The sequence below is a fragment of the Dromaius novaehollandiae genome, chromosome 1, assembly GCF_036370855.1.
Source record: "Dromaius novaehollandiae isolate bDroNov1 chromosome 1, bDroNov1.hap1, whole genome shotgun sequence".
NCBI lineage: Eukaryota > Metazoa > Chordata > Aves > Casuariiformes > Dromaiidae > Dromaius > Dromaius novaehollandiae.
This window is the reverse complement of record NC_088098.1, coordinates 71,303,738-71,330,603: the sequence shown is the minus strand read 5'-3', so window position 1 is coordinate 71,330,603 and position 26,866 is coordinate 71,303,738. Positions and strand designations below refer to the sequence as shown.

The following is a 26,866-nucleotide window of genomic DNA, read 5'->3' as shown; positions in this document are numbered from 1 at the left end:
TCCCCTGCCTACTTACCAGCAGGATAAGTAGACTTTTAGTAGTCTACTGCAGTAGTTTCTGCATGACATCTCTTAGATGACTTTGCAGGTTAAACACTATTACCTATTCTTAATCAGTTCATCAATCTATGAGCTTTTCCTTTTTTTCCACAGTTAATTCCTCTTGCATCCCCAGGCTGTCGACTTCTGTTCTGTTCTGTTCTGGAGCAACCTTGCAGCCCTGAGAGCTTTTACAAACAGAGCTACAAAAGCTGTGTTTCTACTTTGGCATACACTCTTGGTGGTTTTCCCTGCAGTCTTGGTCCCTGATATTCCATCTTTTTTCTCTTTTTCCATGTCATAGGTGTTTCCTGGCCTCTGGGCCCAGGTTCTCTACCTAGAGAAACTAGTTAGTAGTGAGGGAGGGAACGGTATGCCTCTCTCTTGCTCCAGGACAGAGCTGGGATGCTGAGTTCATATCTGCGGGGATGCAGGCCCCTAACCCAAAACCTAAGATCCTCAAGGCTTCACAGAGTAGCTGCCTGCTTTGAAGATGCTTATGTGCCTATGTGTCTAGTCAAGAACTCAGTGTTTCTGAGACAGCTGTGTAAGCTGAATCTACTTCTGAGCTTAGAAAACCACCTTCCCAAATCCAGAATTCAGGAGCGATCAGATCTCCAGGTGAGATCAGGCGTGTCTCTGTGACTGTTGAGGATAAAGTTGTGCTGGCAAGCGTGGACTTTATAATAGTGTGGCTGGACAAGCTCTGACCTCGCTGAAGACAAAAAAAGTCCAAGGCAACTAGAACAGGCAGCTGACTTGTGTAAAAATAATGGAAGCATGACTTCCTTCTCTTTAATTTATAGGATCCAGGAATGAGCACTGCAGATGATACACAACTGCGTGCGGGTACAGTCTCCTGTGAACTAAAAATAAGTATTTGAGGGACCCTCAATTTGAGGGAATAGTTCTGTGAATTGTGGAAGAGTTTAAGGCCCATGGAGGCCAGTGTTGTCCTGTCACAGAATAACCATTTTATAATTTCTCACTACATTGTCAGCCTGCAAGACTGTTGGCTTACATGACAGCCTATCAGTGCTTGTATTTCAGACGAGCTGGCCTGCTACACTACCAAACAGCAGAGAGGTGCTAGAAAACAACCCAGCAGCTTGATTCCCAGGAAACAAGTTCCAAACCCAGCCCAGAAGGTGCAGAGGCCATTAGATATGTTTCTGTCAGAAGAGAATCACTCAGGGAGACATAGTATAACACAGCTGAGCCTATCTTTACAGCTAATTATCACCAAAATGTCTTGGTCTTCTGCTTACACTTCTCCATGGCCTCCCTACACATACAGCAGTCAGATCCATCCCTGAGCTGATGGATTCAGTTCACTGAACTAACCCAAGACCCCAGAAAGTATTTTGCAAAGTTAGAAAATTGGGCTGGCTCAGCAGAGGGTCTGGCAAGTGTCAGAGAGGATAGAACAGTGCAGCTGAGAAACTGGGAGAGATAGGAAAGGTGAGAAGGAGTATTTCCCGCTACTTGCCTTTCTACTGAGCGAAGCCGATAGACCGCTTGGCTATACTGTGCCACTTTACCCATAGACTGAGCAGGACTTTCAGGGAAAGGGGGTTTTGTGCTAGGTTAACTGGAAGGCATTAGTGCCTGCCCGGGGTAGGATTCAGCATTTTATTGCTTGGTTGTCCTTTTGTCTCAGTGGTTTGAGTTGCCCTGATTATTAGTTTATGAAAAAAACACAGTTGCGAAACTATTTTTGGAGCAGCTGTAGCTTTTACTACCTGGAGTTGGCAGTACACTAGACCATCCTATAGCTTAGGAATCATGTTACTTAAAAGACATCCCCCCCCCCCCCCAACATTTTAAATTTGAGGGTCTCATTTCAGAACCATCAAATCTGCTCAACACATCCCTCAAGGCTCTCAACATTTTTCTCAGGAAACCCTAAGGGCAAAACCGAAAGCCGCCAGTCTCACAGAGACCACCTCGGCTGAAAGGGGAGGGGGAACAAACCAACCCACGGGCTAGGCCTGTCTCAAGAGATGCGTGCCAACAAGTACTCTGCAGAACCAGACATTTTGAACGAGACAGCAGGGAATCTACCTCGCTAACAGCGCTGCACACATCTCGCAGCGCAGCCCTCCCCCCTTCCCGGCACGCGCGCAGGGCCCCCTTGCTGCCAGCGGGCCGCCAGGACCCGCCGCCAACACGCGCCGCCTAACTGCCGCCCTCTAACGGCCGCCGCCTAACAGCAGCCGGCTCGCGGTCAGAGCGGGGCGGGGCGAACGTAACCGTCGCAGGCTGTAGCGTCACTTCGGCGCCACAGTGTCACTTTTTTGGGAATTTTGTTTGCGGTTATGGGATATTTTCTTGGATTTTTGTTGTTGCCGTTGTTGTTTTTGTTTTTGACAAAAGATATATTCTCTTAAACCTGCGTACAGAAGGGGTTTGGAAAAGTCATCGGATATCGTAGGATGCTTTCACAAGCCCTGGCAACACCATCGTTCTGTGAAACGCGGCAACTCATGTAACTATTCTGTACTTCCTCTTTTGCAAATTGGAGGTAACATCCGTGTTTTTAAGTGCTTCAGATTTTCTGATGAAAAATGCTTACCTGAATAGCACTGTGACCGTTAGTATTCCTTCACATGCTGAGAATATTTCACTTCAGTCTGTATAGCTTACTTTTTAGGAGGCATTTTTTCACACAGTGTCATCCCAGATTTTTGCTTTTTTTTTCTGATAGAAGCAGAGAAAAGGCAAACACATTTGAATAGTGCTGAAAATATTATAAAAGGATCATGAGCAAAAACCTAGTTCTGTAAGCTAGTTTTCACAATCCAGCTTTCTACCATTAGCTGTCTGACTGCAAACACCTCCAAGAAGCACAGCTTCCCTGAGAGGCAGTGGTTACTACAAAGATGTACTACGTACATCTTTGTCAAATCATACAGAGGACAGGACTATTTACCAAAAAAGACTATGTTAAAAACTCTGGTGAATCCTGTGAATTCTAGCAAATTTTGCACAAATAATGATTGTTTTGTGTGAAATTACTTTAGAGAAATTGAATATTTTGCATTCAGAGGTTTTTTTATTCTTTTTTTTTAGTGACAGGTTTATTTTAACTCTTCCTTTTTTAATGGATTTGATAATATATTGCTTCTTAAATACTCTTTCCTGAAGCACATGGGCCTATCTTTACAATATTTATACAAGATACTTATAGAAGTGACAAGAAGATGAAGAGATTAAGACAAGTAAGATCTATAAAACTGAAGCCCCATTCGTTAGTTCTGCAATAGCAACCAATCTGTAAAACCAAAGTCAGTCCTCTAGCAGGATTATTTCTGTGCAAAAAATGCTTTAGTGAAATTTGCTGGGAAGTTAGTTCTTGCTGAAACAGTAAGATCCACTAAATTCATCTGCTTTTCTGCAATCAGAAACACAGTTTATGTCTGTCACTGAGTGATCTGAAGTGGACTCCTACCCATATCCTTAAATGGAAGTTAGAAACTCTTGGAAATGTCCGCTCTTGAGGGTATTGATCTCTATATTAAATTGTATGTGCTTTAAAATTTGTCAAATTTCAGCAAATTTCAACTGACACACATAATGAAATATGTTCATCAAAACCTGCAAACTTCGTATAAAATCTAGCTGCTGAAAAAGCAGATTTCTCAACTTTTGACTTTTCAATGGCCATTGCCCATCATAGAAAAAATCCCCTTGAAACTTAATATATCTTTCTATACAGATTATTATCCTGTGAGACAAACTATCCACTCATGCTGCTTTTATTCAGAGTCAGAGTAACATCATACTGTTCTCAATTTGCAGCAGCACCATATTATTTCAGCATTCACCACGTTGTGTCTATGTAAAGGCTGCAGGACTGTATCCCATGAATAGGTGGCTCTTCCTGCTTTTCACCTTAAAATAAGTAGTGAATTACATCTTTGAAGTTTCTGGCCATATTCTCTTACACCATGAGTTTGCACAGCTCAGAGGATAATTGTGGTTTTTTTACAATGGGGATAATAAATATGCAAACAAAAGGAGAATTGGGCGTATTGGTTAAAATAATATATATTCCCCAAGAAAAAGCTTTAAACACAGCTCTCATGTTCCCTGATGCTGAAGTCAGCCAACCTAAAGTACCAGAAAGGTTATTCTTAGTCCTTACAGAATGACTTTTTCTTCTTATTTTCTTCCCTGCTTTTTCCACTGTAGGCTTTTTTGTTATTGCTAATGGAAAAGCGTATAAAGTGCCTAGGAAAGGTTAGACCCAACAGTCAGTTCAGAAACTTCCTTCCCTGCAAATGGTTCTAGTTGCTAGAGGGCAAAGGGCCCTGTGTAATATATTTGTGCACTGCCAGGATTAAGTATGGGATCTATGCAATGCATCTGGAGTTATCTGTTCATTGCCATAAAGGCAGTAATGCCTGTAGCTGAATACCTACAGCAAAATGAGCTCTCCAGGAGAATTGTTATATTCTGACACTAAGAATTGCCAGACTTTTAGCACATACAGTGGAGACACAGTCACCAATAGCAGAAAGGAACAGAAAGGAAATCACTAAATATCCTCCATGTGAAGTACAATGAGGTACAGGTGCTGAAAGCAACACTAGAATGTGTTATTTTTGTCATAGAGACAGGGCAAAGGTGTGACTGCTATTGTACAGTTTGTTCCTTTATAGCAAAACAGAGAGGACAATTGCTGAAGTGAGAGAATAAAACCTACCCAAAATAACAAGGGAAGCATTGTAGTTTATAAAATATAACTTAGATTAGAAAAACATTTTCCAGAAATCTGGAAACAGTGAAAACTGGTTTTGAGCCTGATCTGTTTAGATCCCCTTTATTACTCTTACCACCAAAGTATACAAATGCCCTTTGGTAATTCATAATTCAGTGTGACTCAATTCTGCCAGATATAATTTGTTAATCAGCTGAACCATCTTCATCAAAGTGAAATAATATCACTTGCAAGGATACTGGATAATAAGCAGGCTGAGTCTGAGAGGTCTTTGAAGAGAAATCATACCATGTGTGAATTGTTTTATCCCAATTTCCTAGGCTTCTCTGGAGATACCAAGACAGGGACAATGTTGTGCACTCTGCCCTACCTAAAACTCCTTTTGAGACTATTACCTCCCAGGATGCTGTCTTCTCTGCATGCTTTGATCTAACTCCTTCTGTTTGGGCATATCAAAGCTTTTTTACAAAAACTAATTAACTCAGCACATCATCTCAGGAAGTGAGTCCTGAATGTTGTCTTCATGCCACAGATTTCTCAGTCCCTCCAGAAGAACCACTTTGGTAATTCTTTTTTGTTGGAAAATCAATTTCAGCTTCTCTAGTTGAAGGTAGGAAAAAGTGTATTAAGGGAAGAAACATCCTCAGTGTGTGGGAGCCTATATTAAGAAAACTATTTGGGAGTGGCTTGTTTAAAAGATTTTCAAGGTTTTCTTAGGTTAACTGTCGGAAAAACAAATAAAGCATATGTGCCAATAAATGTTTAGTCAAATTTTATTAATGGTGAGTTATGGTGGTTTATAGCAATTACTGATGTACACAGTGTACTTTAGAACAGTAGGTGGCACTATGGATATTAATACATGAGTTCTTCAGTTCTGTATTGTTTTGTTCGACAAAAATGATTTCTTATCATTAAATCCTGGTTCATGAAAAACCATAGTTTTATGAAGCCCATGAAAAGACAATCACAACAGAGCGAGCAAAATGGGGGATCTTCATCTCAGAGAATAGCCTCTGCTTCCAGTTGAGAGACAGGGAAGGGAAGAGAGAAGAGGAGCAGCAAAGACAGGACCTGTGTGGGCTGCCAACGGTAGAGCAACCCACATGAAGCAGCTGAAGGAACTGAGAGGCAATGGCTGAGTTTTACTTTCTACACCTCCAAGTAAGAGCCGCTGTTCTGAAGGGACGTACTACTGACATTGCAGCTGTCTTCTGAGAGTCTGTCATTGGCTGAGTTTCTAAGCCTAAAAAAATCAGCATGGAAATGTTATATTTCCTTCTTTTCTCTTCCTTCTTGCTTTTTATTCCCTTCTTTCTTTTTCCTTTTTGAACTTCATTCTGATTGTTTTCTCTCTCCAGTCATCTGTTTTTTAAAGATGTTCCTTTCATTTCCCTGTGATGTAGGTATCTTTGACGCAATTGCAGAACTCTGTTTTATTATTACCTGTGTATTTTAGGTGTACTTATGAAACTCTGTAGATATATTTAGCAAAAAAAGTCAGAATTTTATTTAATAAAAAATTCCAGAGTTTAAGGTGGAAATGTCAATTTTCTGCCATTTATGGTTGTGTTATGCAACCACAGTGAGATGTCAGCTGCATTTGTTTTTAATCATTCTAAAGAGTAAAGGTAAAGCCATAATATATTTTGCTTCGAAATGTATCTTGTGCCCACAAACCTCATTAAAAATCCCAAACTTGCGATGGACATTAGAATAATAAAGTAAAGCTGCCTAAGTGGTGTGTCTGAATTGTTCACCACTGTTCTCCTCTTTTTTTAAAGAGGCTTTTTGATCAGGAAGCTAAGCTCTGCTGGCCTCCTGCCAAGCCGTTGTGTGCTTCTGAAACAAAAGAACAGCTGGGTTGTGGTGGATGGACTTTCCTTAATAAGACTTAAAAAATGCAGCAGGAATGTAAAGGTATGTATAAGAATGCTGGAGATGCTGAGGGAATGTAGTTACCTTTAAAACATTTCATATTCAGTATATGATCCAAATCTAGTCAAATTTCTTGGAAAAAAGTCTCAGAAAAATTTCAGGGAGCTTTATATCTAGGTCCTAGTAGTTGACAAAATCGGGACCTGTTCTGAGGAGGTGATGGATACATGTCTGTTAGCTAAACTACTCTTTCTCTAGCTGCGGCACAACTAGGCCTTTGCTCCTTTTAAAACTTACAGTAAGCCATATACCCAAATGGAGATAACTCTGAGAGAATCTGTTGGTCGGGATGTAGACTCCATCAATCAGTTGATTTTTTAAGATATGTTGTTATGAACCATAAGTATTTATGTGCCTGATCTCTCTTTCTTAATATTGTGGCTAGAGAATCATGTATTGTGAAGCCCTCTAACCTTGATGGAAAAGATTCTAGCCTCAAACTCAATTCTGCCACAGTCACTTATGTAGCCTGCATTCCAGTGTAATTGGTTGTTGAAAAATTCCTAGCTGAGGATATTCCCAAATGGCTAGAGACTTCCTCAATTCCGAATCTCAAACAGATTTAAGATACTTGTGTATTTATGGCTATTTTGGCTTCTGGAACAGCTCCTTGAAGCCACAGACTTACAGATATCAATTTATGCCAGCACAATATAGTGTTTTATATATATCAGTATGAAATACTAATCAAAAATAAAAAGGTCTTCATGACATTTAGGCTGCCATCAAAGGAATAATTTAACTTTCAAGAGAAAACTGCTGTTCAAAATAATAATTACTGATGAGAGGAAAATAGCAATTGCATGGCATGACAAATAGCTGGAAAATTTTATTTTCCTTCCACAGCAGAATACCTGCAAAAGGAAATGTAATTTATGTTTCAGAATGGCATATTAACTGCTAAGAGTGTTGCTGACCACTTTTTTGCAATGGCTACTGTCTTTGGATATGATCATCAGGGTACTTAGCTATGGTGGAATCAGACGCTATCAGCTAGACTGTTCTTTTATGCTGCCATTTAGCTGTGCCGGATGGGTTCTCCTGAGCTGTTAGCTTTGCTGTGCAAACTTGATGAGAAGTGAGGCTGCCTAAGTGATCAGCTGAGGGTTCCCTGGCATTGTTAACAGCATACCACAAAGCTGATGGAGAATGAAGCTGTTTTCAGAGAGAACAGCTGATTTTCTAACAGATCGGTCATTTGGGGTCATTGCACTGCTTAAGGAAGCTCAGGGAGAAAAGCTCTAGGGACTGCCCTAATTGCCTGTGTGGACTCAGCGAGTTCAGAACATTCCAGCTGTGAGGTGATGGCCTTCACCCCTGCTTTGTGCAAGTCCAAAAAGTGCTCCAAATCTCACATGAGTGGACAACTATTTCCTCCAGTCAGAAGGTGACTGCCCCTTTTAGTACAGTAACTCTGTGAAATGGTCAGTAGGGAGAAGAGGCTACAAAATGTCTTCAGTTTTGCTGAGTCTTATGACAGATGTTGGAGTTTTCTCAGTAGGACTTTGTACATATTCTGTTCCAAATACACATGGACTCCATGACACACCAACCAAGAGGCGTTCATACCGGGTGATCTGAGGGACTGTCAATCCCAGCTCTGCAGGTCATCACAGCCTCTGCTGCTTCATCCAGGAGAGTGAGAGTTAGCTCTCCTGAAGACATCAATTCACCAGGAGCAAGTTTAATTTTAATCCTTTTGGACTTTGTTTTGGGAAAGGACGCAACAGCAGCTTGGCCCATAAGCAGGATCATGGTATTTTAATAAACATCAGTAAGTTCCCACCCCTTTTAAAGTTTAAAATAAACACAGCCATGGCCAGGTATCCCTCTGATGGGCAGGACTGTTAAATGTGTAAAAGATGTGCTATGAATGATGTCCACTGTTTTCCCATATAACGAGAGATTTGGGGTTGTCTTCATTTTTAGGCTACCTCACCTCAGGCACCTGAAGTGACCCGATTCACTAAGGATGGACACGCAGCCCACATTCTGTGAAAGAGCAATCTCCCTGTCTGTATCTGCAAGCAGGCCCTAGATATTAGCAACTGAAAAAAGTCACCAGTTATTTTGGGAAATGGGTGTGTCATACCACACAGATACATACAAACACAATTTCTGAGAAACACCACGATTTTCCATGTGATATCTGATATGGCTGCAACTTAGGAAGTAAAATGCAAGTTTGACTAGTGCATAGTTTTGCTTGTGTTCTGTCATGTAGAGTGCCATGCTCCCACCTGTAACACGAACACATGTACAAAGATGCGCACACACACACATGCACATACTCACTTTTATGGATGTACACACACATGGACAGCTTTGGTATTCATTTTCTGTGGTCAGCACAGTATTATATTTATTAGTCATGGGGATTTGTCAGTATGTTGGTTTCACTTGTGGTATTTTCTTCTTAACTGCAAGTGGCAATCACAGAAAGACTGAAGTCTCATTTGCCTAATATTTTGTGAGTTTGCTTTTTTCTGATTATTCCTTTTCTCATAATCGATGTTCTTTGTTCATTTCCATTAGATCAAGAGGGGCTGTTTGACTCTTTTGAGTGTGACTCTTCTGAGTGTGACTTGCATTTGGCCAGTGGCAGAAAGCTCAGGCTAGGCATGAGTTCTTAGTATATCTCTTTTTTGTCTTGTGTGACCCTAGGGGAAGTGTTATCAAGGCTGGCAATTCACCTTCATGAAGCTTATCTGCATCTCCTCAGGTAGGGCTGCATCGTTTTACTTTTTGGTCTACAAAGATTTACCCAGGTTTGTATGCTTTGAAAGACTGCTCAGAAAACCCAGAAGTGTAGTGATGAAATGGGCATCTCCATTTATTCAGCTATAGTATATAGTAAGGACTTAATGGGACTAGAGACTATCCCATTATCAATATTGATACATGTTGAAATTTAACCTCATTCCACAAACCGCCTAGGTGTAAGTGCCACTCAGTGGAATATAAGCACTTGCTCTAAATGAATATGTTGTTAACTTCTTTTCTTTCTCTTTGAGAGCTACTGCGCTGACTTTGCATATCCTTGAAGCATGTCCAAAGAGATGCTTCTGTTTATTCTTCTTCTGGCTTTTATCTTTCCAAAAATGTATAGGGCATCTAAAATCAACCCAGTACAGAAGTCACTTGAAAAACATTTATTTTCTTCTACATGGGGACAAATTGCCATGGGAAAAACAAGCTCAATAAAATGAAGAGAAAGTCAACAAATACTCTTTTAGACAGATATTCAATCTGAGAGTGAGAATACTCCATTGTCATGTGTGATAGGAAAATGAGTTTGATGTGACTCTCAGGCATACTACTCATGCCTGATTCTTGGTGATACCAGCAGGACTGCTGAGTGAACAGAGACTTTGGAAATCATAGCTTTTCTATCTTATTGTCTGAAATATAGAATTAGCAGCATAGAGGGAAACTGCACTCAAACAAAATGTCTTCTTTCTTCCCCTAGCATTTTCATTTAGCACATCCTGCAGAGCAAGAATTATGAATGTTACCTTCCACATATCGCTGCTGATATGAATTTACCTTCATTCTCTTTCGACAAATTTTCTGTATTTTTTGCCTCAAATATTGAATGTGCAGACAAATCTAAAAACGTTCAAAGAGCTCTTAAGGAGGAGGGCATAAGGGAGAAAATATTTACTCAAGAATTTTATTTTGCATATCCTCTGCCTGAGACAGACTGCATTGTTGCTTATGTCTGCAGATAAATTATTCATTTCAGACACTGAGCAAATCCAGCCCTACTGGGTCTGACCTCTCCAATAGACCAATCTAAGTTAATTATTTGCACAACTCTTGCTTTTTGCCTGCACAGAGTAACAACTCACATAGCAATGGCATCTCAGGGAACGGTTTGTACAAATGCAGTAAATCACAGTGATTGGTGTGGATTTTAGGAAGACCCTGGCTACCGTAGTCTGTGAAAAACTTTAAAAATTTTGACTTACATAAGGCTGAGCTCACAGAGATGAGTTAGAGGAGAACTGTTCATAGACAAAAGAAATGCCAGTAGTTGGACATCACCCTGAAAGGCCCTTTCCCTGTTATGCTGTGGCATTGTGTCATTCTAGACCACAATATAAGGATCAGACTCTTAACTGTTTCTGTACTCCTGATCACACTGACATCAGTGAGAGTTCAGCATACATGTACTGCTGAGAATCTGTGGCTTAACTGTTCTGATTTACTTCTGTAAATTTGGGATAGCAACACATCTTTACAGCACAGGCTGATGTGAAGTTCATAACACAATGGCAACAGGAACTCTAATGAGCAACTTAAGACACGAGTCACCTACTTATCCCAAACCACGGTTCTAAGCTAGCTAGTGCATAAGTCCTATAAGCACTACTGGTCTAGCAAAATGTATATATAAAACATTTCCTTTGCTCTACATCTACACGTTCTGTTTAACATTGCTTCGCTGTTAATACTGCTTCCAATTCCCTGCCCTAGTCTTATGCTCTGACTAGTGAAAGGAGAATTGATTTAACACTACCTGTGGTTTCAAAACAAGCCTGCATCTTGCTTGGGTGATGGATGATTACTAACAGTGCTGATGTTTTACTAAGCTTACGGACAGTTTCTTGTTATTCAAACTAGTAATAAAAAAAAAGGATGCTACTCATTTCTCTCTAAGTTCTGGATGTGCAAGTGGAAAATTCAAGTTTTGTCTCATTAGCGTACATTTCCTGTGGAAAGCCATGATACAAATACAATGGTACATATCATGTATGTGAGGCTGAGCATAACTTAGAGGACTGAATTCTGGTCCTTTGGCACAACCATGTTAGTTGTATCTCTCCTCTGTCCATTATCTGTCAGCATCTGCTTGTCTCTTGTTTGACATTTACAGGAGAGTCAGGCTGACTTTCTGTTCTATATTTTGTATTTGTTCTGTACTTATATACCTGCAAATGCAAGGGCAGAGGGCGGGGGGGTGAGGGCTGAGTCCTTACAGCAGTCAAATAGCATTATTGGTCTTATGTCATGCAAGTCTAGCAAGCTGTCCTCAGCACTTGTGCAAGTGTCCTGCTATGCTTCTGCTTGCTGGCTGTACAAGCAAATACCTACTGTATCAAGTCCAACAGCACCTCAATATCTTCTAAGAGACCAAGGAGCAACAAAGGTACTCCTCAGTACTTAAGAATGGGGTTAAAAACTTGTATTGCCTGTCGCTCGATAAAATGAGAGCAAAGTCCACATATCAGTGGGCTGTACAAACAAAACATGAAAGATAAACATGAGTCTATTACGTTCAGAGAAACACTCAAATATCTATTAGAGATTAAGTACTAATGTAATATAGTTACTAAGGAATTTGTATGGTCAATATGTTTGTAGCATGGATAGACTCCACGTAACAGAAAGTGTTAGGCTAGTGTTTTGTAAAGGTATATAGGGAAGTTATTCTAAAGCCATGCAACTTCAATGAAGTTAAGGTACATGATTATGTAATATATCTTCTAATAAAAGCTAACTGCAATATAATTAATACACTTGCATTGGGCCAGCAAACATCAATGAATGCCAAAAATAATTTGAAGAGTCCACTGACAAAATCTCAGAATTGCCTGATTTGAGATACTCATTCATATTTAACAAATTTGAACCAATCCCCCATAACACCCACAAGGCCACTTCATTGTTGTTTAAATTTCTTAAAATTTTCCTTAATGGCATCATCTCCCAAGAAGCAGGAGTTGGTGCAGTGAGGCTGCTGTTGTGCCAAGAAAACTGGTCATCATGCTCATCAATGTGGTTTCCTCATTCCTTGTGACTCCCTGTTTCGCCTGGACCACCTAGTCTCTTGTCTCAGGCTGCAGTTTTTGAGGGTGGGGACTGTCACTGGCTGTCTGGTTGCTTAATACCTAGGCACAGCAAAATCTTGTGTTATCTATGGTCAGATGATCACAAATAAAAAAAATCTCCATGGACTCGGGCTGGATTGAAGGAGTAGTAGACCAAACTCAGGATGACATTAAATTCCCAGTTCAGACAGGGACTTCATGCTTCGCTTTCGAGATGTCACAGTGTGCTTTGAGTCTCAATTTGGCAACTGTATAACAAGCAAAGTATGACCCTATTCATTAATGAGTGTGAATAATGCACACTGATGCAATAAGGGACAAAAAACAATTTCATTGAAAATGAGTGAACTTTGAAAACAAGATTCTCTGTCAGGAGGGAAAAGTGCCCTTCCCTGTCCTCTAAAATGGCTCGTGTCTCTTTGCACACATCAGTCTTAAGAATCCCATGAACTAATGAAGTGCCATAACATGGTTTTGAATTATTTCATTAACTGAGACTAATATAACTGAGAACAAAGCTGGGAAGGAACTGTGCAGTTATCTAGCTAGTCACATGCAGGTGAAAATTGCTAATGGGTGTGTCCTGCAAACACTAATAGTTTATGCCTTTTACCTCATGACAGCTGATCATGAATAAATGAGCAGTTCTTAATAGAAAGTTAAAAGACACCAAAAAAGTGAAATAAAGTCATGGGTTGTAATGAAAGATGCTCTATATTATTTTGCTTTTCATTACTTGGTGAGGTACACTCAGGAGAATTTGTCCTCTCTGAAGTGGCTGTGCTGCAGAGTGATGATAGGATGAGACAAAGAGAAGTTGAGCTAATCTGTCCAGGTGTGGAAAGCATTCCACTGAGTTCTCCACACTAAGTTATGAAAGCAGCTACTATAATTTTTCCCTCCACTCAGTAAAAAGGTCTGGCATTAAGCTTGTGATGAGAGTGCGACATTGGAAGTAAAACTTTTTTCTCAATAAACCTTTTCTAAAGTCTTCCTGTGCTGTTGCAAGTATCCCATGTATGATATTTTACTAGCTACGTAATACTTACCAAATCACAGGCTAGCAACTATCTTGCACTATGACAAGACTCGCATCTCCTCTTTCCTTTAAAAAAGAGCTACAGAAGTGAAGCTATTCGTCTGCGAAAGTGTTTTAATCTGCTTCTCAAAGCATTGTGATATTCTGGTGTCAATCCTGCACAAGCAGGATTGTCTTTCACAGTAAGAAGGAACAGAATGATGCAAATGAAGCAGTTAATACTTGACAGTATCACAGTATGTACTATGAGGCTGTATTTTCAGAGTACTTGTTTGCTTAGACACATTTTGGTAGTACCATCTTGAGTACTGGAATGCGCTATGGATTTATGGAAGGACAGAGCTGGGGAATATTATTTTTCATTGAGGCTTTAGAGAATCAATAACTAATAAAAAATTATGTTCTCTCTGTTCTGCTTAAAAAAATTAAGGGGGCAGGGAAGGGAAGAAGTTCTTCCTACTCATTACTCATCCATTTTAAAAGTTCATAATACTGAAGGACAGGCCAATGTCACATAAGGAATATGGACATTGATTTGAGCATTCACAACTCCCTGAGCCTTTCAGGCAACTGGTTTAGCAATGCGAATAAATTGCATTCTCACCCACGTATCTGTTTCCTTCTTAAAACTGGTCAAGTCTATTGCTATCAATTTAGGCAGAGGTAACAGATTCACTCAGGACAACTAACCTCCATGCCCTCCAATAGTCTCTCCTTTCTCCCAAAAGCAGGGTAGTCTTTCAGGGCAGGAGCGTTTCAGGATATTTTTTCAACCTTAGTTGGAGCAGGAGCAAGTATGATAAATGAAATGCTGCTATTCTCAGGAACTTGCCCATGCTACCCCTTTATTACCTTAGTCCTAGAATGGCTGAATCTTACTCTCAGCACATTTACTATGAAACAGACTTGCAGGCTCCTGAACTATATGGGATAGATGGATGTGGCACATTTTGTCCTGAAGACACTTACATTGAGCATTTCTAGGCTTGTCAGACTACTGTAAACCAAATCTATAAGGCAGACTAGTTATTTTATGGCTAATATCCAGTCAAGAAATATTTTTGGCAGTTGGCCCAGAGATAAACCCCCATTCAATTTTCTCTAGCCTTCACTAAAAGTGGGAAATACTATATCAGAAAGAAGAGTCCAGGAATGAACTACACTTAGTCAACACTTGGATTGAAGATAAATCTAAAACAGAAAAAATAAAGCTGTATTAGTGAAATCTCAATATAGATGATTACTACAGTAATTGTTTCTAAGCTTTTAAAAAGTATATGTGAGTCTACATTTCCATGTTGTCTGCATGACAGACATTAATGGAGAATTCTGTATCTAGAGTATGTTACATAATTAAAATGCAGGAAATAGTCACTAGGACAACAAAACACACCTGAAAGTTGCTTTATTTGTTCATAAGGTCTGTGCGTTAAGCAAGCATAGGTTTAGCTACTGTGGACAAAAGCTCACTTCAGTCTGGAAGAGCATTAAATGTTAACCATAGAGATGGATAGTGAGTAGAGAGCCCACGTTTGCACACAATATGCAGTTTTTTCTATTGCTGGAATCTAACATTCATGAGTTACAGATCTTTGAGATCTTTCTGGATGCTCCACAGTGTATCTGCACTCTTCTTCAGCTGAGCCACCTCATCATCCTTCAGCTTTTGATTGATGACACTTGTCAGTCCAGAGGCACTTAGGACACAAGGAAGGCTCAGGAAGACTTCATTCTCAATGCCGTACATGCCCTGCCGCAAACAAAGGAGCAGTTCATCACTCAGACAGGAACCCAGCACCCCAAATCCACTTTTAGTTTACACAGCAGTAAGCCTACTGACAGCAGAGCTGAAGACTTGTATCATGTTCCAGCCTGCAGGCAAATTCTACTTGCAGTCACAAGGTCCTTAAAAAAAACCCAAAAAACAAAAAACCTAGTTTTGGATACAAAGTGACTGGCAATCCTCAGACAGTTGACTTTAGGAATTTCCCCCTTCCCCCCACCAAAAAAAGAAAAAAAGGAAAATCCTCACAAAACTTATATAGCAGTTAATTGACGAAAACCTCACAGACATAGGATTTGGGCATGCAGTCATGGCAGTTCTTTTTTCCTGAGTATAGAGGGAGCTGTAAGCTGAGTTCAGCAGGCCCAAGTCCTTGCTTCATCAGAGGAAACATAGCTGCCACAGACCAGATGCAGCTAGTTACATAAGCTAAAAGAGGATATAGCTCTCCTGCCTGGGAATTTTGCTGCAAAGAGTTTCATGGAGTCACAGCTGGGCCTCCAAGGAGTTACTTGTTTTTGCACTGTACGTTCCTTCCAATGAAGCTGTATGCCACACCTGGCGAACTTGATCCAAAATTAAATGTGACATTGGCCAGAGTACAGAGAATTTAGTTACAGCTCTTGTGAGAGAAGGGGAAGCTAAGAGGGCTGACTGAAAAAAATTGCAGTAGTAAGCTCCCTGTACAGTGCTTTCAGATTCAGAGTAGTATTTTACAGTTTCCTTTATTCAAGGCACCTTGCAAATCGGGACTCTTCACCTATTTGGCTCTTCCACAACAACAAAATAAAGTAAAGCACCCAGTTAGCTACCATTTCTTACCTTCACCATTGTGGACACTGGATGAACCCGACACAGGTTCTTCAGCATGGTCTCACAGAGGTCAGCAACACTAAGGCCAATGGCCCAGTTTGTGTACCCCTTAAGTCTTATCACCTCATAGGCACTAAAGAAACAATGAAATACATTAGCTAACGTGGCTTCAAGACACTTCCCGAATGATAAAGTCTTAAATAAATTTTTCACATTTAAGAAGAACTGAAATCCTTGTGATACACATGATAAGTTCTGGATTTAAAAGGCCAAAGAAGAAACTTACATATTTCAGTATTAGACAATAAAAACAAAGTCTACATTATCCCATAAGTATAATAAAGAAACCCTATTGTACTCATGCTAGATATTTTTCAACTAATATTCTCTAAGAGCAGATCTTACAGTGTTAAGCAGAAAACAAACAGAAATACAACTGAACAAGTTTTCTATTCAAGTCAGCAGACTTACTTAGATAATACAATCTGAATATATTTGGAATAGGTGAACATTAAGCGTCAAAGCCACACACTGCCTACACACATATCCTCTCGGAAAAAAGTTTTTCCACACTCGGTATCTCTAGACACTTTATACCAGTATAGGTCTTGTTTCACAAGTGAAACCTGTGATATAGGTAAGTGAAGAGTAACCTTTAGACAGAGTCAGTCATAAATAAAATCTTCCTAAAATCAACTTCAATGCCTGCTTGCAGCAACATTCTACCTTTCCGTAGTGAGCTTTGTTCCCTGTAAATAAAACTAACCATACAAGAACAAGCTCCTCATGAGACGTGCATGTCAGCTCTGTAAGCATTGCAGTGCTGAAGTGGGTACGTTATGCAATAGTTAGACTTGCTGCAGAATGATAAAACTTATGAACTGAAATTCTGCATTTCTGCCTTTATATCAGTATTTTCCATTACTAAAAGGACACAAAAGCTGCAGTGGGATGGAGGCAGGGACCAGGGGGGAGCAAGCAGACCAGCGATCTTCACTATCATGTACCGCCACCGTATTCCTCAACTCACTGTACCTTTCAACCACCTGCTTGTGGACTTCCTTCCAGTTCTCGCTGTCCTTGTCAGTTCCCATGGCAGGGTTCAGCTCCTGGAGGGAAACGCCTGCCACATTAACGCCACTCCAAACAGCCACTGTAATACACATTAGAGAGGTTGTAAGTTTTAGCAGCAGTTAGCAGCTCCTTCCCTTCCCCTCTGCCTGTCTAGAGACAAACTTGAAACAAACTAGTGGCAGGCAGAACTACACTTTGATCAGATTTGAAGGGACACTGAAGAGGAGGTTGCCTTAAAAATGCACAGCATTTAAGAAATACAAACCAGCACATACACAGCTGTTCTGTTGCATCATTTCAGACTTGAACATCTGAACAAATAAGATTCTTTCATTTCACAGGGATTTAAAGTTATCTTCTCTAAGTAACATGGAGAAGCAGTCACAAAAGAAGGTAAATGTTAGCAGTGGTAACTTAAATCTGAGTTGCTAGCATTTTCCACTGTTTGCAACAGAAACTCTGCAACTGATCTAACATGGGCTAATAGTGCTTTCAGAGGAGATCCTTACTAAAGACTTTGTTATGATACTTCAAAACCTGAGTCTAGAAGGAAAAAGTAAAGAGGTTAGTCCTTAGGATACAGATTTCACTGAAGAAGCTAGCAATTTCCATTCAGGGATTAACCCTACAGACACAGTCACTCATTGAGCTGGATTTTCTGGACCTGTCTTAACTCTGTTCTTCATAAAAATACAGCTAAGTGCCAGTAACTCAAGTTCATCTGCATCTGTTCTTTCACAGTTTTGCAACACATCTTAGCCCTCAGTCTCTTCTGTGGTATTGCTTATTCCCAGTGAGACTGGAAGTGCTCCTTACCACTAGAATCACCATGTTCTCCCAAGATCCAACCATGGCAGCTGCTTGGGTGGATACCAAGTCTCTCGGCTATCAGATAGCGAAATCTAGCTGAATCTAGATTGCAGCCGCTTCCAATCACACGATGTTTTGGCAGGCCACTTAGCTTCCATGTGACATAGGTTAATATATCCACTGAAAAGAAGAACATGCACAGTAAGCGAAACAGTTCACATACACCAAAAAGAGAATCCTTAAACTACCTCACTGCAGTTGGTAGAGCAACCAGAGGGACTCAGAATACAGCTGGGCCCATCGGTCACAGTATTTTGGGCCTATCTGGAGAAATAAAAAAAGCATACACTGCTTGGATAACTTAGGGGTTGTCCAGCCCCTGTTCAAAAATTGAGGACAGTCACTGGAGAATAGTATCTTACCAGCTACATCCAGAGGTGCTCTTTTTGTCACAGCTGAACCCATAAGGCACCCAGAATTGGGACTGAACTCTATTCATCTGGCTAAAACCTTCAAGCAATTTTCTGAAATAACCTTACCTTCCACTTAATCATCTCTCTAGTAAGAGGTAAAGCCATTTATTTACAGTGAAACATATTTGCTTTCTCTCTCATAACTGCTTCAGGTTTATTTCTTAAACAGGTTTGTGCTTTAAGCAGTCTTTTCACTGACAAGCTCTACGTTTTGGCTGCATGTAGCTCTAAAAATATATGTATTTTTAGGAAAAAAAAGAGTCTAGCTTGGGGGGAGAGGGGACAGAGAGAGAAATGAACAGAAAAAACCTCAAATCCATAGCTCACAAAGCAGTAACAATGAACAGGCCACAGTAATAACAAGTTCTGACTCCAGAGCTTTAAAAGGTAAACCAGTTCTCACGGGGCAATAATTTTACGTATATTGTACATATGTACATTGTACATGTATATTTATGTATATTGTATATATGTATAATAATATATGTAATATTATAAGCATAGATCTGTAATACATCATTTACTCACCTCAGGCACCAAAAGTATGCAATTTCAGCAGAGTTCATACCTTGCTGTTATGACTGACACACTCATTAGGCAAAGCTGCCCTACAGCCTCAGTTAAGAGGGCTCCCGCCAGGATCAGTGTAATCTGTACAGACTACAGGGCACCTCCTTGCCAAATGGCTACATTTTCTCTGGAAAATCTGGCTTTCAAGCTAGGTGTTGAGACAGTACCCAGACTTTTGAGGGCTGATTTGTTACCTCAGTGTTTGCCAGCAGTGGGGCTTTGCACCTGGGGCAAGCTGTGGACAGTGCTACCAGAGTTAGAGCCCAGGCAGATTTGGGAAAGTTAAACAGGGAATGACATCAAGGTTGCCCACCGACACATGTGGTGGGCACCCTTGATGCTCTTAAAGTCCTTTCTATTGGGCCTGCAATAGCTTCCACTACAGAAGACTAGGTACAACATATGCCAAGTGCACAGAAAGCATTATAAGAACAATTCTGAAAAAGCAATTTACAGTTCTCCTGCAGCTGCTGTACTTCTAGCCTCACTAGAACAAGAACCAATTTATCCTTGACTCCATTCAGTATTTTAGATGAATGTATAAAATTACCATAAATTATTATACTTGTACAGTAGCCACTTGCTCAGTACACCAGCATTCAGTACTACTTGTACCCTAGCTACCTACCCAACAGCCACCAGCTGAGTTGTTAGTTTTACACTTGCCGTTTTGTCTCTGTAAAGTTATCGTTAAAAGCATCAGTGTCACTTAATTTCCAGGGCTCTGTATGAATAGCTTTAGTCTGATAGTATTGAATCAGAAAAGACAGCCCTACAGAGACTTGTTACAAAGTGTACAAACATATACTTGTTACAAAGAATGACATTTATGACCAACTTTAGACATCCAAATGTCCAAGTTGCGCTTGTGCAATGGGATGTTTGCAAGTTAGCAAGCAAAAATATGTATAACCTGATTAAATCTTTCATAACCTAATGAACTATGCAGTACAGTTTAATATTTTCCTCAGCATAAGCTTCAGCATGCATCTCTTTTCCTAAGAACATAGCTAAGAGTATATATATATTTTTTTTATTTCAGTGTTACTGTAATTTTCCAACAAGTATGGTGCATATCTCAAGGATGAGTTCTTCATTCTGAAGAATGGCCATATCTTTACATGCAGACACAAATGAAAGTTATTATTTATGAACAACTTACAAGCAAATTGAGTACCTTCTGCACTTATAAGTTTTAGAGCTAGAGATTTAAAACTATGTACAGCTTTTAAGCTAAAGTATGTAGAGAACTGAAATATTTGCCATGAGACAAATTTTTAAAAGGGACACCATTGGAAGTCCTGAATAAAGAAAGCACCATCAAGTATAAATTGTTTATTTCTGTTTTACCGTTAGCTACTACATGGCAGATGTTCAAACAGAAAAAACTATTCCTTTTCAACATTTAGTCAGTATTTGATAAAGTTAATAAAATAAAACACTAGTTCTCTGAAAAGTAGAATTTGTGGATGTTATAGTAGAAAAATGCCTTACCTGGGTTGGAAACCACGAGGATGGTGCAATTGGGACTGTATTTGATGATCTGAGGAATAATGAATTTAAAGACATTCACATTCCTCTGGACCAAGTTGAGACGACTCTCCCCCTCTTGCTGGCGAACACCTGCAGTTACTACTACAATCTTGGAGTTGGCCGTGACAGCGTAGTCTACAACAGAGCATGGGAGACGAAATATAGAACGTGCTGGATAGACTTATCACTCATTCATTCATACAGGTATTCTGGGTAGGTCCTCCACTGTGCAAATGTTCAAACCCAAACATGAGACACGTCATCTCTTACATTGTCTAGATATATCAAAAAGTGGGAGTTGAGAGTCTTGGGTCTTGATTCAGCCCCTCTGAATCTCATTCCCACTACCTGAACACTATAAACAATACCCCCTCTACATGACAGAAGTACTAGAGTCTCATTAAAATCAATTTTACTTGATTATCACCCAAAAGGGTAAAGTGACCACTATATGTAAAAGAAAGCCCAGATTAAGAACCATTCCCATTAACAGTGTTGGTTGTCCAAACCCTTACCCCAGTTCTTAACTTCAACTTTCTGATGACATATCCCGAGATCATTACCATTACATGAGACTGCTCCACTGTCAAGCAAATTCACAAAATACTAGTATTAAACAAAAAGAGAGAACCAGAGGTTCACCTTTGTCTGCCACAATCTTGTGAGTCTGAAGGAACAAGCTCCCGTGCTGTAGGTCCATCATCTCTCCTTTCAGTTTGTCTTCCAAAACATCAACGAGAGCAAGCTCATCGCAAAGACCCTGAGAAAAGCAACATGAAACTTAAAGGAGTCAGTGGAGTATGCTATTAATATCAGTTAACTTGCATTTCAAGGTTACCTTTGTTGAGTTGAACTATATTAGCACATTTTTAAATAACACACCATACATCTGAAAGCACCTCTTCCCCATCAAAGACAAACCACTAGCACAGCACAATCTCAGTGTTACCAAGAGCTATGTTAGAACAAAATCAGAGGATATTTTAGCACAGGTTCATAAATCTTTTGTTCAGGCTTTCCAAGAAGAGAATGTATTATCTGTGGGGAGTTTGAGGGCAGACCTCTTTTCTCTCTTATCTGTGGGGATTTTGAGTGCAGACATCTTTTCTCTCTAGAGCTACCCCTTTGCCACTTATGCACTTCATAATTTAGCTATTTTGTTGAGGGTAGGAGTGGGGGGAGGGGGGAAGAAAAAGAAAAAAGACAAAAAACAAAAGCTTTCATCTTTCAGAGTTGTAACGAACCCTCTGAGTCCATCCAAGAGAAAGATTAGTAGGCCTGTTTTGAAAATATTTAGATATCTAGTAAGACACACCACATAGCCATCAAATAAGTATCCTCTTGTAACATTCCTTCAACCAATTCAATTAATTTCAAAAAACCAGAATCACAACACACTGATTTTCCTTGATACTGAAAAACTGTATCAAGAGCAAACAGAATCTTTACCTAATTTTTCCTTTACTAAAGTTATTACAACATAGTTACTTCACAAAACAGAGTTAGCCATGTATGTTCATTGTCCAGCTAGGTTAATTTGGGAGATAATGTCACACAGTCTCAGAATAGGAAGACATTTAAATTGTGGGGATGGGGAATAAGACTTTCTGCTATAATGCAGAAATTTACCATCTTTTGACAAAAGTTTGAATTCTAATATACTTTTAAAGGTTTACCATGAAGTAAATTATATAGCAATTCAAATTAGTACTTCTTTCTACTGTTTTTCTAGGTACCTACATCCTGTTTGAAAGTAGTCAGCTAAGTCATTTTTATGCTGTTGAAAATGTTACCTTGAGCAAACTTCTCTCCTTTGTTTGCTTTTTATATAAAAAGTAATGCTCACTACATCACAGGGAAACATTAATTATTGGTATTGAGTAGACTGCTTTAAAATGCAACAATATACACTGTTTTTCCTCTAGGAAAGTATATTTAACAGCAGGCATAATAATGCTCTCAGTTTCCTTTCACAATTCATTTCAGCAAGTGCTGCAGGAAAACTGTAAGAACCTGTACTCAGCATCTGCTTTGTTCTTAAAATAGTTTGCAGGGTGAAGTTATAATCTCAGTCATATAAATGTTATCAACAATATCCTTAACTGAAGCTACTGGTGTTAAACTAAAAAGTTAATGTAATCAGAAACAGAAAAAAAATTCTTGTGCATGTGTGATTATGCATTTATGTATTTATACACACACATACACAGTCGAATACGTGATTTGGGGCTTTCAGTTTAGACATTGCAACCAATATTCACCAAAGCGGACTCTGCAGAAGCCAGCTCCCACTGAAACAGAGTAATAATAATTTGGACTACTTCCAATAACTAATTTTGTGGATTTGCATCAGTGTTGCCTAGAGGGGAATTTGGCTTGTTATTAACACACTTGGGAATAAGAAGGCTACACAATCACACTCAAATGCAGCTTAAAATATTCTCATTAAAAAACAGCTGACTTTTGAGGCTGTAGTGAAAATCTTTCAATTTCTTCTAAAATGGTATAGGAACATCATATAGTAATTACATACAGTAACTGAAAGGGAGCTAAAAATAACCAACATGAAAATTTTAGTGTTATTCAAGTGTATATACTAAATCAAATACTACACCAGTAATCTGAACTTAATATCCCACTGTTTTCAGCTATATAAAATTCATCAAAACCCATCTAACACTCACTGCATCTACATATTAATGGGTAGGAAATTAAGTGCAAAATTTTATGCTACGGTTTAACAAAAAGCAGAAGACATTTTGAAGAGCCAACCATCTTGCAGAAGTCGAAGCAACATCTACTTTGGTGACATAAATCAAAGATTTTTTTTATTACAAGCATTTTTTATACTGCAACTTATATTTGTGTGCGTGTGCAAGAGAGAGAAAACAGACACCTGGGGAAATAGGTGGGAACTCCACCATGCCACAGCCTGAGCTTAAAAAGTTCAAGACCAGTTTTCACTATAGATTCGGTGCATACTGCTCCCATTAACTGTAAACCTGTGTGCCTAGACTTCTGAAGACATAATTTGATCCTGCTTAGAGCAGCATACAATTCAGTCCCGTGTGTTTAATAATGAAGTTCACTGTAACTTCACCTGGCTCCTGCACTGCCAACTTTACATGTTACAGTACTCCTTCAAAAATTAATGATGAGTTCAGCCCATGAAAGGCAAATGTTTGTTCGAATACATTATATATGTATGTTTTTAAAGAACCACAGTGAACTAACAATTCCTCATGACATTTTCTGCTTTTCCCATTACATAGTTTTAAAAATATGAAAACTATTTGTGAGAACTATTTGTGTTACTTTCACATCAGTACTTAGTTTCACTGTGGCCTTTACTTACCATCTGTCAGTTTTTCACGCCAACAAGGCTCATGATGAACTGTTGGAAATTTTATAAGGATTAAAATACCCTATAATATTCAAAACACGTATACTCAAGGTAACAGACAGAGGAAGGATTTATCTTCAAATAAGAGACAAGTGGTTTAGTAGTACATGCAACATTTTTGATTTCAACTTCGTATGCTACTGGATGCAGGATCTGCCCTGCAAGGGGCTGGTGCATATTTGTTCACGACTTCTTTTAAAAAAGGTCTGTGGTTCCCATTTGACTTTTCAAAACAGCATGAGAGAGGAATCATTTATTGATAACTCATTCACAAAAAAGGGCAAAACACAAAGATCCCTGTTGCATGTTTAGCCTTTGGTTTCTTCAAAGATTGCTCTAGACTGCAAAACAAGACTTGCCTAAAAAACAGTAACAGAAAATCAGGAAAACCTCTAAGTCTGGCCCTAGATTTTTAGTCTTTGAAAACTGTAGATGGTGTCTCTAGACACAACGAGATTATATAACCAGGCCATAATTGGATGGGGGTTGGGGGAAGGGGAGGGAGAGAAAAAAAAGCAGCTCACAGACAGCTATGGTAATATTGTCAGTAACTTTAAAAGCCCAGTTATTAGGGCCCATTTGAATTAAGAGCATAATAAAGCAAACAGGCATAGTTCTGTTTCCTGTCCCTTATTTCACATTGATTTCTGGTTCATCTGAATTTGTTGCCCAGGGTGGTAGCCCTCCCACCAAGCAAACTCTGGCCTTCTTGTGGGAGAAAAAAACAAATAATAATAATAAAAGAAAGAAAAGTTTGGCAATGGTTGCAGAGCCTTTGTTCATTACGTTTTCCCAAGTGCCTGCAAAATAACTCTACATAATGACAGTTAGATTTGCTGCTAAACAAAGATGGAAAGGTAAGAGAACAAGAAGAAACTGAATGGGGAGGTCAGCCTTGCACGAAACACTAATTCTCTGGTTGCTCACGACAGGAGCAACCAATTAATGTGCATATGCCCTTACTAACCTACCATATTTCCCACCATTTGTTAAGCCAAACAGGCGATGCATATCATTACAGCCGCGGCGGCTTGAGCACCGTGTTGTCCTTGAATCGTACCTTTCCCAGGATGCTGATAGCACAGGCCATCCCGACCTGTCCAACCCCCACAACAGTTATCTTGCTGTTAGGGACCGTGCTTTCGGCACCAATGGGGGTAATCAGCTTCTCCTTCAAAGTAGCCATCGTGTTCTGCCAGGAAAGGAGAGGGGAAAAAAAAATTCAATGCAACAGAGGAGAACAGGGCAGACCGAACCGAAAGGCACGCTCTGCATGTGAGAAGTCATCTGCCAGGGCCGGAAGCGAGCAGATGGAAACGTGAAGCTCTCCAAGCCGCTGCGCGGCGGTTTCCGTGGGGCGGCGCGGGCCTCGCTGCCATTGTTCGCAGGCCCTCGCGGTCCCCAGCCCAGCCGACGCGGCTCCGCTCCGGGTCCTTCCCTCCCGCCATGCGCTGCTGCCGAGCTAGGGCTGAAGGGCCGGCGGGAGCGTGTCGGGGGCTATTTTGGCAGCGCGTAACAGAATCAGATCATCACAGAATATCCTTCTGCTGCCAAAGTTTCCAGAGCCTCCCAGGTGAAGGCACGGGCACGGATACCGCCCACGTTAATGACCCCCCTATGGCATTCATTCATTTAAAAGACACATCAGGACTCTGGGCTACAGCAATACTTGCAAAAATACGAATACTGTAACCAGTTTGGGAGCAGTAAAGCTGCCTGGAAATTCCCCGGCCTGATAGTTATTTCCATTTTAGCCCCAGGGGCTCCCTTTGTTCAACCCAAGGACTTTTGCAGAGTATCCCTGACCTTTCTCCCTCCAGCCGCCCCGCACCAAGGCAGGGGTTAGCGCTGCCCCAGGGAGGCGCAAATCTGCCCTTGGGGCAGCATCTAGGTCCACCCGGGAGCCGGGGCAGCCCGGGCGGCGCGCAGGGGCCCGGAGCCACGTGGCCGGTACCCGGACCGGCACATGGGGGAGGGAGGGGGGCAGCCTGCCCAGGGGGGTTTCTCCGCAGTGCGGTGGGCCGGATCCCGGCGGGATTTGCGATCCGATGCCTCGCGATCCGCAAAACGAGCCAGCGCTTCACCGCCTGCGTCCGGCATCTCGGCGCCGCCGCCGCCACCCCGGCGGCGGGGGCGGGCAGGGATGCGGGGGGCGGACGGGGATGCTCGGCCCGGGCCCGAACCCCGACCCCGACCCCGATCCCGCCCGCCCCGCCGCCCCGCGCGGCCCCCGGTACCCACGGGCGCGGAGCGGCGCGGAGTCGGTCGGAGGCGGAGGAGGAGGAGGAGGCGGCGGCGGCGAGGGCAGCGCTGCAGCACGGTGCGCGGTCGGCGCAGTGACGGCCCCGCAGCGGAAGGGGCGGTCCGCCCCGCCCCGCCCCGCCCCGCGCCGCGCAGCGCAGCGCCGCGCCGGGCCGCCCCGTCGGGGGGCAGCGGCCGCGCCGTCCCCGCCAAGGGCGCGGGCGGACGGTCGCGGCGGGCCGCTGCCCTGCGCCGCCCTCCGTCCCGCCGGGCGCGGCCGGGGCCGGCGAGGGCCCGAGGCGCTGCCCAGCGCCTCTGCTAGGCTCGGCGGGAGGGATCGCCGAGGGGCGCCGCGGAAAACGTGAAGTCGTGCATCAATAAAGCATTTTGCGTGTTCTCATTCCGGGGCGACCTTGCACACGTTGCCGTCTCTGATTTTTCAGACCCTCTGCTTTTTGCCCTGCACTGACCTGAGTTAATATTTTTGCAGCCGGCCAAATCCGGACGGGACAATGGCGTGCCTGAAGTCACGCACTGATGCCTTTGCAAGAGCAAGGCACGCAACCTGGTGCAGTGCTTCAGCCGCTCTTCCT

The 26,866-nt window shown here is 41.3% G+C and overlaps 1 protein-coding gene across 1 annotated transcript; it reads right to left on the bottom strand.

Annotated features, from left to right (window-relative positions):
* Window positions 1-14,961: 14,961 nt before the first annotated feature.
* LDHB (lactate dehydrogenase B) lies at window positions 14,962-26,430 on the bottom strand. Its single transcript, XM_064516143.1, has 8 exons — window positions 26,274-26,430; window positions 25,093-25,224; window positions 21,272-21,389; window positions 20,591-20,764; window positions 18,060-18,233; window positions 17,205-17,322; window positions 16,179-16,302; window positions 14,962-15,323 (listed from the first exon to the last, which is right to left on the bottom strand). Exons 2-8 carry the CDS (start codon window positions 25,216-25,218, stop codon window positions 15,156-15,158), a joined length of 1,002 nt encoding a protein of 333 aa, XP_064372213.1. The 5' UTR covers window positions 25,219-25,224; window positions 26,274-26,430; the 3' UTR covers window positions 14,962-15,155.
* Between the last annotated feature and the right edge of the window lie 436 nt (window positions 26,431-26,866).

Bases quoted from the DNA above. Each gene is read 5' to 3' on its own strand.
- LDHB (XM_064516143.1), bottom strand. From the start codon at position 25,218: ATGGCTACTTTGAAGGAGAAGCTGATTACCCCCATTGGTGCCGAAAGC. The intron at 21,390-25,092 runs GTACGATTCAAG...TGCTTTTCTCAG, and splicing joins CTATCAGCATCCTGGGAAAG to GGTCTTTGCGATGAGCTTGC. The intron at 17,323-18,059 runs GTAAGGAGCACT...TGTGTATTACAG, and splicing joins AGAACATGGTGATTCTAGTG to TGGCTGTTTGGAGTGGCGTT.